Source organism: Cylas formicarius, unplaced genomic scaffold (assembly GCF_029955315.1).
Source record: "Cylas formicarius isolate icCylForm1 unplaced genomic scaffold, icCylForm1.1 PGA_scaffold_10__41_contigs__length_53128322, whole genome shotgun sequence".
NCBI classification, from domain to species: Eukaryota; Metazoa; Arthropoda; class Insecta; order Coleoptera; family Brentidae; genus Cylas; species Cylas formicarius.
The window spans coordinates 17,123,966-17,137,085 of NW_026844214.1; the positions used below are offsets into that span (position 1 = coordinate 17,123,966).

At 31.4% G+C, this 13,120-nt stretch overlaps 1 protein-coding gene across 6 annotated transcripts; it reads right to left on the bottom strand.

Annotated features, from left to right (window-relative positions):
- Nucleotides 1-7: 7 nt before the first annotated feature.
- On the bottom strand, nt 8-12,611 carry LOC132708376 (synaptosomal-associated protein 25). Of its 6 annotated transcripts, none has more exons than XM_060680687.1 (8): nt 12,436-12,611; nt 12,009-12,096; nt 11,788-11,829; nt 6,245-6,293; nt 3,998-4,115; nt 3,700-3,877; nt 3,348-3,443; nt 8-1,819 (listed from the first exon to the last, which is right to left on the bottom strand). In XM_060680687.1, the coding sequence occupies exons 2-8, from the start codon at nt 12,090-12,092 to the stop codon at nt 1,754-1,756; spliced, it is 633 nt and encodes a 210-aa protein (XP_060536670.1). In that variant the 5' UTR covers nt 12,093-12,096; nt 12,436-12,611; the 3' UTR covers nt 8-1,753. The 6 variants fall into 6 exon arrangements, with proteins under 6 accessions (XP_060536670.1, XP_060536669.1, XP_060536668.1 ...); XM_060680686.1 differs by lacking the exon at nt 6,245-6,293 and adding an exon at nt 6,817-6,865; XM_060680685.1 differs by lacking the exon at nt 6,245-6,293 and adding an exon at nt 7,701-7,749.
- Between the last annotated feature and the right edge of the window lie 509 nt (nt 12,612-13,120).

Here is a 13,120-nt window from a genome sequence, read left to right on the forward strand (position 1 = left end):
AGGAGATTTTAATAATACACTTTCTCAATAATATTTTATTTAATGATCTGAAATAGCTACACAATAGAATATGTTGTATAAATTATAATATATTGTAAATAAAAACCACTGTGGTGGCCTATGTATCATATAGTACCTATTTTTTAAAAGCTGGTTCAAACTACAATTACAATAAAAAAATCAAAATACTTCCTTGTATTTTGAGATACAACAGCCTCCAAACCTTAAGTATTTAAATATCACTCAATCTCTTAATACTAAATTTTTTAATAGGCATATCCAAAATATAATTGCAAAAATGATTAGTATAATAATATTTTTATATGCGGCGGGATAAGTCTTAAGAATTATATATGTGTCTCTAGAATTTAAAGCAAAGTTTGCAAATATTAATGGAAGAATTTTTTAAATACAACATAAAAAGCTAAAATTATTATATAATTTATTAAATATAGACAGTTGTTAATAATCACATGGAAATTAAAACCAACATATCAAAACCATTCGATATGAGATTGATAATTAGCAAATATTCCAGGAGAAAATCAATCTCATAATTATGTCTTAAAAATGAACATATACATATTCCAAATCAACCTCTTAGAATCCTCGTATGTAAAACATTAATTATATACAACCTTGGGTGAAATACACCTTATTTACAATGCACTCATAACAATCCAAATTTTGTAACAGTTAAATTATGTATAACAAATTTAAAGCTTATAAAAATGCAAAGGCATTCATTAATCATCAATAATGGCTAGAGACGGGAACACGGTCCAAAAGACGCACTAAAGTGAACAGAAACTAAATTGCCCAAATAAATAAACCCTAATGTGTGCATGAACTGTGCTTCTCCACATGTTAACCGCAAAATGTAAATTTAATATACTAATAATATATGTTTTAGTTAAGGGTAATTCCTTCAATAATGAAAACTGACTAAACACAAAATATATTAATTGAAAGTTCATCGTTATGTCGTAACAGTGAAAAATATAAGAGAATAAACCATAATTTCCTTGAAAAAATCTTATCTGCTTATCTAAACAATAGGATCTTATCAGAATTCAGGTGCATGTTTTTCTTTTAATCGGAATACAGGCTCATGAGGTTACATATCAATAGTGTAAAATAAAAATATGAAGAACAACTAAAATCAATGCGACAATTTTTGCGTCTCTTCTGAGATTGAAGATAATACACTCAATATCCTATACTCAATTCCCTTTTATTTACCTGTGTTAAAAAAAAGTTATTCACATTCAACATAATAAACAAATGAAAATATCCTTGACATCTTTTTCCTATTGGTGATGCAATGAAAAGTTTAAGTAATCTCATAACATCAAAAATTGTTTTGCAGGTGCTGACTTTCAATTTTAAATAAAAAAAATACTGCCGTTAAAAAAACTGCCTTGAATTAACATGAATGCTGCTTAACTATGAGTTCTGCTTTGCCTTTTATCTTAAATTACGAGATTAAAAATCCTACCCAATAATCCGCTAGAAAATAACCCACCAACGTTGGACCACTTGATCTGAGACAGCAAAAAATAATGTCATTAATTGTGATATGTGCAGCAGACTTCATCAACTACTATTTACAAAATATACTGAACAGGCGAATTTTTTTTAAACTATTACATAAGTTTATTAATACTTCAACTAGTAAACTAGATAACGCTAAGCCACAAACATCAAGAAGTGACAGAAGAATATAAAAGACGACTTGTTATCCCCTATCGCCTTAGGACTTGAGGAGTTTGTTAGCACGCTGGTTTGCCACCGCAATTCGTGTTTCGTTGCTTTCGCCCTAACCAACAAACATGTAAACCAGGGCGCCAAAAGTCATTTAAAACAAAATAGGTGTAGCTCGTTCCCATGGTCAAATTATGGTTCATTTACAAGCCAGTTGTTGTGGGATGGTAGGGTTTTGGAAACTTTAAAGATTATTGTCATAAATAGAGTAATGCTTTGTTAGCCAGCAGCAAATGTTAAATCAAGGTCCTTTGTAACCAAAGATGGGAACAAGCTAAAGTTATCCAGTTGCATTAAATCAGTGCGATAGTGTGATAGGACAATTCACTGTTGGTGGCACGGTAGCAATTTAGGAACTAACAATCGTATAACGGGAAAGAAACCTGTTAAATATATTAAACAAGAGAAACTGTTGGAAATATTACATAACAATATTAAATGAATAAGAAACGTCGTTTTAAAAAATGACATTTACATTTTTTAAATATTAACTCTCAGCCATTTCCCTGTGCCAATTTCATAGTTACTGTTTCGAGACTCCTAGCACTAATTAGTTCCTGAAATGTAATACCTTGCTACCACTACTCAGTCATCCAGTAGAATACAGTATTTTTTGGTTAGTTTAGTAATGCTTTACAATCCGTTTTATATATGTATTATCTGAACAGGTAGTATCTAACAGTATAATTTTAGAAAAAAATTACATATTTTTGAAATAAAAAAAGGTTATTAAATATATTAATTTCCATTTAGTAAAGCTTAAACAATGGTGGTAGATGTCAGCTTGAATGAAAAAATATAGACCAAATTTTCTCAAGACACATTCATTTGGTTAAAAACTCATATATCTTCGTTCAAGCTGACGACAACCTAATATCCATCTCAATGTTTGCTAAATATGGAAATAAAATGGCATTTAATCCGACTGGATAAATCTGGACACGAAACTAAAGTAAAATATTGGTGTCTTTGTGTTAAGTGTCTACTTGAGAAGCTGGTGAGCACGCTGGTTTGCCACCTCTATCCTCGCTGCATTGGAGTCACCCTTTTGTCCCACAGTACCATGTAATAAGGGCGTCAGTGTACAAGTTGTAGATGATGTTGTGTCGTGGAGTGAAGGAGGTAGCAATGTAAACAAACAACATCAAGATTAATAATAAAGAATGTTATTTATATATTAAGACATCATGCTATTAGGATCCTATAGAAAACTAAAACTACCAGTTTCACCAAAATCAGTTTTAGTGCAGAATCGTACAAGGCCAGTTTATATATGCATAAAAAAATACATTTTTTCTTCATATTTGCTTATAATGAATAATAGTAAGACAAAGTACGAAAAAAGAGAACAAAAGATATTTACAAAAAATTTTGCATAGACAAACACAAAGCATCAAGAGAGATTAATCAATGTTATAATCGATACTTGTTATTCATCTTCACTTACAAACAAGTTTGACTGAATTTAACATAATTTCAGAAATATTTTGGTTGATACTAAATTTAGGATAAAAAAAAATATTTTAAGATTGAAACAATTTTTCACGTCTACATGCAAGGGAACAATAAAATAACAATCTTACCTTAAGATTAATACGTTCCAATTGCCGATTCTGATTCTCCAGTTCAGAACCCATATCTATGGCCATATTTCTTAAGTTGCCAATCATTGTGTTCACCTAATGAGTTTATAATAATAATACATTAATTTACACAAGTGACCTAGTAAGTATTATGGAAAAGTTATGTTACATTTAATTTAGAAAAACAATGTAATTTTAAACTAACCACCACTTAACCGTTAATTGCTGTTCACACTTTCTGCCAGGTTAAAAACATAATATTGGATTTTTGAGTTTTAAAATCTTTATTTGACAAGAAGCAATTGATATACATTATAATACATCGATCTACTCAAAATTCAGAATTGCTTACCTGACCGACATTCTCTTCCATTTCGTCTTCGCGTGCATCGTTTGTGATACGCCCAATGTAGCCGCCTTGAGGTCCCATGCCATTACGATCATCCATCATCCTCTGGGGCTGGTTGTTCACAACCTTACCATCATCATTTCCCTTCCATGTTCCCTCATCCTCTTTGAAAGATGATCCCCTGCACATACAAAAAAAATTGAACGGTGTGCCGTCGTGCTTTATAAGGAAGTTTCATAGGTTAATGTCACAACAACACAGTAAGCGAAAGAAAGTTGAATAGGTGGTAAGTAACTCTTACTTCTGACATGGCAAAACGCACAATCCGCAGCATTTTTCCATTCCAGTCAGATTTTTCTCGGCTTCTCTCATGTCGGTATTGATTTGATCCATGCCATCTTCGATCCTATCCAGTTGCTCTGAATAATATTACTTATAAGTTATTCTCTGATACCTCCAACATGTCTTTATGACATAAATTCTAGGTATGTTAGTAGACTGTGTGTATATCAGTGTCCATAATTGGTTTAGTACCACCGACATGCTCATGCCGAAAACTAATAACCGCCAAAAATTACAGTGGTGTTTAAAAAACAGTATTTACTTTTTGCATACGAAAACTGTGAAACAACATTTTAAAAATCTTATAATTAACTCGTTTGCGTTGCCAGAACAATATCTGTAAGTTCCCCAGTTTTCTAATCCAAATACAAGAAAGAATATTTCTTTTGCTCCTTAATTTGTTATACGCTTAGGTAAATTAATGTTATATTCGGCATAGGGTGCGTTCGCACTGCAAAAGACGCTTTTCGGTTCCAAGTATATGGAAAATAAAAAGAGCAAAAAAACATTCTCAGACACTACATAAACTACCTTAATAAAAAATACGTTTCAAAACCAATTTTATGGCGGTTCTATATACTTCGGATTAAGAAAAAAGCAGATATCTATGTTAAGGAAAGGTCATGCTAGATTTATTTGCAATCGCAGAATACAAAGAAATTTTTAAAGTGTTCAAAATATAGTGGGAGATGTTAACTTACTTTTGAAGTGTAATGTCCTTCATGTAAAGTGGGGGTCTTTTGATGCATATTTCATTACAGATTTAGTTACTGATGTAAGTATTCTGATGCGTTAACAGATGACGTGCATTATGGTTTATTGCAAAGGGATATAGTTTAAATTTTTCTTGGTCCTAAACACTACGCGAAGTTTAGAATAACGCTGTTGTCACCTTGTAATTAATGAGTTTTTTTAACCCACTGGAGGCCCTTAAGTTGAAGATGAAGATCAGAGGTTATATTACATACAAGAAAAACAGAAGGTTCGAAGAATACAGGACGAATTGTTGGTTCGATAAAAACAAAAACCGTCTACAAATTTCTGCTAGTGCTAGCAGAACATTGACACCTAATGGGGAAATAATACTTATTCCTTAACTGCCAGTTTAGAGGCGAGAACGATATGGGCAACAATAACCTATAATTAACGACAGAACGAATCACAAAATTCAAAATAACAGCATACAGCATAGTGATTTCGGAAACGAGAAGAGCTATGGTACAAGTTAAATAGGAAATGTCTGATTTCCGGGTAGCTAAAAAAATATTTTAAAATTGTTTAATTTTTTCTTTTTTTGGTTGTGTTTTTAAACAATCTTAAAAATTTGTTCAACAATTATATCCAATGGCATCAAAATTTTTGTAATCATAAGGAAACTTTTTTCTAATTTAATCTACCCCGTCACATTAACCGACTTCGAACTCACCAACCCTAAAAAACTCCTTTATGCTACGCCACTGGCTTAGAATAGAAATAAACAACGATATGTTTGAAGAAAATGTTATGGTCGAAAATTGAAATTTAAACAAAGTGACAACATCTAAAGATCGGCTCGATGTCTGAACAAGCGAAATTTATGCAACTGAAAATGTTTAAACAGCATTTAGTATATAATTGGTGTGAGTAAATGGTGATCTCTTTATTTTTTAAAACTTTTTAATAAAATACTGTCTATTTTTAACAACTATGTATCATTTTGTTAAGAATGTGTGAGCAGAGACATCGAAAATGGAGAACAGCACTTCTACGCCAATGAGCTACATCGATTATATTCTCCATTACCGAATTAAAAGAGTTTGAGCACACCGATAACAAAAATGGTCAAGTATCTTATTGCATATTTACAACCAAGTGATATATCACATCGAACTTACGACCATCTCCAAATTCATCGAAATGACACATACTTGAACAAAATACCTCATCAAAAGACTTCGCTGTATATTAAATATTGTTTATTTTTACTCCATAAAGAGCAACAAGGGAATTAATCTGGCGATTTTCAATTCAATGTGTGATATGTTTTTCAGATGAGAAACTATGAAATCGAAAGTGGCGGGTGCTTTATGATATTATGATAAAAGAATTCACTTTTTTGACGAATAAGCATAAAATGACTACAAGCGGCTTGACTTGCAATTTAAATGCGTGAATTCTTTTTGCCATAATCACTGGCATTATAGTATGACAAAATGAGAATGCTTACCGCCCTGTTCATCCAGCATGACCAGGGTTTTCATCCCCACCTCGTGGCTCTACAAACATGGAAGAATGTCAGCAATGCGAACCCCCGAACGGTGGTGTTCATTTCCCCAGTAGAGTTAATACAGTTTAAAGTGCAATTAAAATGGCATCTCGTCCATAAATAATGTTGTAAGAGGCTCCTACATTCCCCGGTGCACATGAGAGCCAACCTCAGATCAATGCGTTAATCATCGGCGGCCTAATTGCTAGTTAAATTCCGCACCAGTTGTTAATAAATGAACCTTTGTTGTAGTCTTGTGTAGATTGAGAACTCAGCTACATAACTGTGAAAACATGTTATTTTCGACATGAAAATAAAATGTTTTCAAATTGCAAACGCTATTATAAACTACTTTGTAAAATGTTGTGTATTATGTAATCTTTATGAAGTAAGACCTCGAAACTTGATAAATAGGTAAATATGCAATAAAACAAAGACTACAACAGTTAAAAGAGGTATAGTATAAAACAGCTGCCCCACAACACCAAAACCATCAAAGAGTTAATTGAACAACTCTTCTTGAAATATCTTACCCCCTTGGTGGTGGAGCATATCCATAGTCTTGGTTCCCGCATCGGTACTCTATAAACAGCACAGTGCTGGTAGCATACAGAGGGACAAAAAAACAACACAACAAAGCAACTACGGTCCATACACAAATATAGGTACATCTGGCTATAATATGTGTGGTGTAATATATTATATACACACTGAAAGATCTTATGTTTCATTCACAATAAGAGCATGAGAAAAAGTAATTGTGATATTGGCTTAATATTGCGTAATCATTAAAGTTAAAAATGGAAAACCACGCTTTTAGATTTTGGGGGCAGGACAATTAAAACACACAAACACAAATTGATAAAATTTAATAAAAACGACAAAGCCTTCGCCAATATCATAGTGGTCATTTAAAAACGGAAATAAGTTGTTGAAAATCCAAAAGTTTAAAAATTTGAACTAGCCAGACAAGGAGAAATGAAAAATGTTTTTAGCTGTTAGCTTTTCGAAAAGGCTCCGCCTACCAACCAAGCTAAGCTGCGAAAAGGCATGCACATCGCAAAACTTGTGTTCTAGGTGTGTTCAAAATATGCTAAATATGTGTCCCATGTTTTTGGTTTGTATGTAAACAATGTATATTCAAGTATATAGTATCGATATTTATATAAGTAAACAGTAAAATTCATTCAAATGTTTGGGCTTAATGATGCATACTGATAAACCATATTTATATTGAACTTCAACACTGCACTAGATACATTTTTAAAAAAAAAAACGATTGAATCTAATTAGTTACCATCAAATACGGTTTACCAGTAACAATATTAAGGCTTTGCGAATAGAGTAAAACATGACGAATCAGGATCAAATGGGGTTGTAACAAAATGATTATAACGTATGAACTCGAGAGACTCACCTCCCTGGTCATCTAAAGCGACCAAGGTGCGGATGCCAGCCTCCTTGCTCTACGTGGCAGCACAAAACAAGTGTTAAACTGTATGTTAGTTTGGAAATGGTTCGAGTGAGCACGCCCGCAAAACCATCTTTGATAAATGTAACTTCAGTCTGAGTAGTAGTTTTACGAGTGAATCTTTTGGATAGATCGTAGTAGATTATATGGTATGTTTTGAATTTTTTATTGTTAAAGCATTATATTACACGTAATTTTTTTTCAATAATATTTCAATGTTTTGACACACACATGGTTGCCAAAAAAAAATACCTGCGTATTTATTAAAGCATGAAGATATTTCATTAACTCTCGCTAAATGCTTGAATATCAAACGCAACAGCAGTTTTAATGATAAGTAATCCAGGTATTTCAATTTTATTTGTTTAGAGCTCGAACCGGTATAAGCAATTTTATTCCTGTCCATGACTGTAATAATTACGGACCATGTATCTTAAATTTAAATCCAATGATGATAAATATATAAAAGCTAAGCAGTTGTTTTTATGTCATGGTAGTGGCTAGTTTTCTGTTGGGTAGTTATTTGCAGTCTGCTAGTGTGTGTGTGCAATAGTGCATGTGTGTGAGAAGTATAATATTAATATATAATATATATATCATGAACTGTACACGAAAACACAGCACAAACACAGCCACACTTGCAGGGCTACCGCTACCACAACATTTATGTCCAGCTGTCCATGAATTGGTCAATTTATGTAATGGAAATCGTGTCACAATTTTTAGTTCAACTGGAGCAACCTTTAAGCTTTAATGGGATTTCTGAATTAGTTTTTGTACGCAATTACAATCAGAAATGGTTCTGAAAATGCACTCGCAAAGTACATAGAGCATTGAGTCCCTTTATATTCAGTATTCCACAACCGATATTTTTTTAATGCACTTAACTAACAATTCTAGATTTAATATAAATGGACCCAACAAAAATATAAGCCTTTAGAAATAGATCTTTGATTGCACCTAAAAAAGAAAGAATATATTTAATGTTCTATACCACCACTAAACATACAATCAGGACGAAACAAATAAAACATCAACAATTAATCGGTACAAAATTAGATATTAAAAAAAGATATAGGCACGATAGAAAAGGGCCATGCATTTAACACTCCCAGAACCATTCCAACAAAAAAAAAATACAACAAAATATATCGTACACAACGATAAATATCTTATCTGATGATGAATGTTAATGTTACAATTAGTAGTGCCAAAATTAACAACTACTAGTATTATATTTAGGGTTACGGAATTGACCGGTCAAATTTTTTTGTGCCAATTTATTTGTGCAAAATACATGTTATCCGCTATTGGCGAGTTTTGCATTGACTTTTTTGTACTGTATTTTGAATGTGGGTGTTAAACGAGACACTATATTTTTTCGATCGATTTTTTATAGTTGTACCAATTTTCATGATACACATTTTTTTTCAGAAATTGGGTATTATGTTCTATAAATGTGATATTGTCATTTTAAAAATTGTATATACGATGGGTCAAAAAAAAGGTGAAATTTGTGAAAATACGGTTTTACCGTTAAAATGAAAATAAAAAATAAATAGCCTAAAACCATAAGGAAAGATAAGTTTCAAAATAGTATCAAACAAAGACTTGATGTGCAATGTCCAATACACTATGATAAAAACAAAAGTAGAGTTGAGTAAAAAAGAGAAAGTAGTTGAATTCTTCACACAATTTATTCGGTTTTAAACTTTCGTTTAATTGTTAATTAGCCAGCTATATTTATGTCATTGTCTATTTTTGGCAAATAATTAGAAACAGATTAGAGATAAAAGATATAAAATAAAAAAGAATGACCAATTAATTGGGGGACAAGTTCGCATATTATATATATATATATATATATATATATATATATATATATATATATATATATATATATATATATATATATAAGTTTAAGTGCGGACACGTCTGAGAAACGAAAATAAAAAATTTTGGCACTATACATGTCAAAGAAAAGATTCATACTAGAAAGGCAGAAAGAAGTTGAAGTTTTTGTTTTCAAATTAATATTTGATACTGAAAGCACCGGTTTTCCAGATTGTATTTGTTTAATTAGGTACTTAACAATTAACGCTAGCCTGAAATTAGGTCCAGCGTTAAAATTAGAAGTCTTAAGATAAACTGATGCACAAAAAATTTGCACACAATTTTTATTTTTATATCCTTTGACTTCTGCGTCCAAGCTTCCCAATACGTAATGTCATATTATTTCGAGATTGAAATAAGTAATATAAAAAAAATAGGTAAACATTATACTATAGAATAAATTTTTACCGCTACTATGTACTTCTAAGAGCTGTTAAGGTGAAATTGTATTATACGTCGGAAATACTCGTATATATAAAACATGGTTGGTACAGTCAAATAACTAAATCTTTTGATGTTTTGGTGTTTGTCAGTATTATACTAAACCTGCAAAAGCAAATTGCAAATTTTTCCAATGAAAAGAAACAGATCACCTGCGACTAGTGTCAAGAAAGAGATTATGTCTTAGCAGATTGCCAGATTACGGCAAGTCTTTAAAAGATTTTCCAAAAAGTGGAGTAGTTGCGATTTTAAAATTCAAGAAATGTTACAGTAATCAAGCAATACTAAATTGTGGATAGTTTCCCAACAAGAACAAGAATCGTGGTAAAACCTCTACCATGTTAGAAATGACCTTGACCACCGACTCCACCGAAATTGAGATTGGCATGGGCAATTAATCAACATATCAACAGAGCGAGAATAGCAATAAAGGAATCGTCACACATAATATGAATCCAAAACAGAGGGAAAAAGAAATTTATAAATTCGATTCAACAATTGCTTACTTACTACCTTAATAAAAATTATAGTTTCTAGTTCATAGTTCATTTCAAGTATAATTGGATATTTGAAGAAACCATTTAGGGTGTTTGTTTTTCTCAAAAATTTTTAACAATAGTGAGATTAAGATATTAATGGCAAATTATGAATACCGAACTGTAAAAATCTCGAAATGATATAACTAAAGCTGCATAGTAGCATATTGAGTTTGACAGAATTTTTATATGATAATGGAACTATTTTGTTATTGTGTTAATTTGACAGCAATAAATATTTCTTTGTGTTTAATAACGTTACGATTACGTTCATGCAATCAATAAATATATACTCCCACATATACAATCAGAGTTTCATAAACTTTTTAGCAATGTGGTCAATTCTTAGGTAAAAAAATGCACAGTTGTGCTATTTTGTTAACAATGGCACTACTCTAAAAGTGAAACCACCCAAATTAAAAGCTCCCAATTTGCTACATCCTAGACACCACAAACAATGGAAATGTATTGATTGGACTGAGACCTCAAACACAACACTGTCTTTTGAATTGACTTGAATATTTGGAACTGTTTAATAATAGCATGTGTTTGATCTCCAAGAATCCTCTGTGGGCAGAGGAGAAATCAACGGTAGTCCTGCCCTGCATATATTGAGTGACAGGACAGTAAAGATAGATAAGTATAGGCATGCAACATCAATAATAAACCTTTGTACAAAATGTTTTTAGAAAAGAGAGAATTATTTCTACAGTTTATTCTCATGACTTTTATTTAAAAATCTTTAGGAGAAGTATCTATTCTACAGAAATATGTTTATATAATTACCAGTTTTAAAAATTATGACAATTTAAAGAACTAAAAAATGGATTTTGTTAATAACTTAAGAAACCTTTCGCAATATATGCTTCTAATTAATTAAACATTATAGTTCTGTTAATAATAAAATTCACCTCATGAATCTTTTTCATATTCGACATGTTGACAAGTTGTTACTAGTTAGACACTGGGAGATCATAATTTAAATTTAAGAAAATTAATATTGTACAAAGGTTAATGGACAATAGCAAATTTTTATAAATCGAAAAGTTCAAATTATTTTTTTATTGTGATTGTCTGAAATTCAAATGCAATAATCACTCATATGAAGAATTTATGTTTTAAGGTATAGAAACACTTAATATTGAATAAAAGAAGACAATTACCTCCTCGCAGAGTGCCAACATCCGCCTGGTGCTCTCCAAGGACTGTAAAAAAGTACAGAAAATTGTACTACTAATTTCTAAAAATATTTTCATATGCTCTCAGAATAGAGAGAGAGAATAGATTTTGGGGTATTACAATAAAAAAAAATCAAAGGATGAATGTTTAGTATCAGTGCCTTATACAGTAAATATAAAGAAAAAAAACTATTTAGTCTGCTTACCTCATCTGTAACTTGTTGGGCTTTAAACTGAAGTTCTTGAAGTTCTGATCTTGGAGCTCCATTTTCCGCTGCGGGGGCCGGCATTTTTCTAAACAAAAATATGTGCGATTTTCAACCAATTTAAAAATAATATCAATTTTAGTGCCAAATTATCCGAAACATGGTGGCATTTCGCAGAAGATTCGGATAAAAGGAACACAGTCAAAAATCAATAACTTTGCACTAAAATCGGGCGCGTACCATGAGCGAGCGAATCTATTATAGCAGTTCCAATTGTTACAAGATGTAAAACCATATTCGTGGTCATGCTCGTAGAGAAAATGAATCATCTAACAAAAAACGTTTTGCTAGATTTTTCTTGCAAACTAACAAAAACCGTATTTGACATTGACTAGAATTAATTCTACAACGTTAAGTACATACTCACATTGTTTAAAGTCCTGAAACCAATCAGGTCCAAGTATCTCCTATATCGTAAACTTACGAAAACACCAATATTGCTTAAAATAACTATTAAATCACATAACAAGTAAACATTGACATCAAACGTCAAGAAAATTGCAGCCCGTGCGAACCGGTAGTCACAAACTTCTTCCACTCCACTACTCCTCCCCACCCAAAATAATCATTGAAAATGCGTCATCGCAGTGAAATCTTACAACGTTGTCAAGTTTATAAATTTTCCGGTTCTGTTTATTTGATATACCTATACGTAATTTATATTGACCATTTTTTTCTTAATTGGTGGTAAAATAAGAAAATCAATTTTGAAATAAGTAAAACTGAGACAGAACCATAATTGTAAAAAAAAAGTTAAACCTTCAATTTAAATGGTGAAATTTTTGTTTTGTGTGCAGATATTTGTTTGAAGTTATATTTGATGAATTCAAAGTCAGTAAACTTGAAGTAAAGAACTTATTGGATGAAATGTTTTTTCTCCAAATAGAATTGAAAATTAAATTTTTATTTTCTAACATTCAGTACAGCGGTTGTTATAAACAAATAACAACTTTCGAAAGTTCAATAACTGTAATTTCTTTCCAACATTTCAATAATAGTTTCATCATCTCGATTTCTACTCCAGCTGTAAAAATACGGTAAGACTGTGGCTT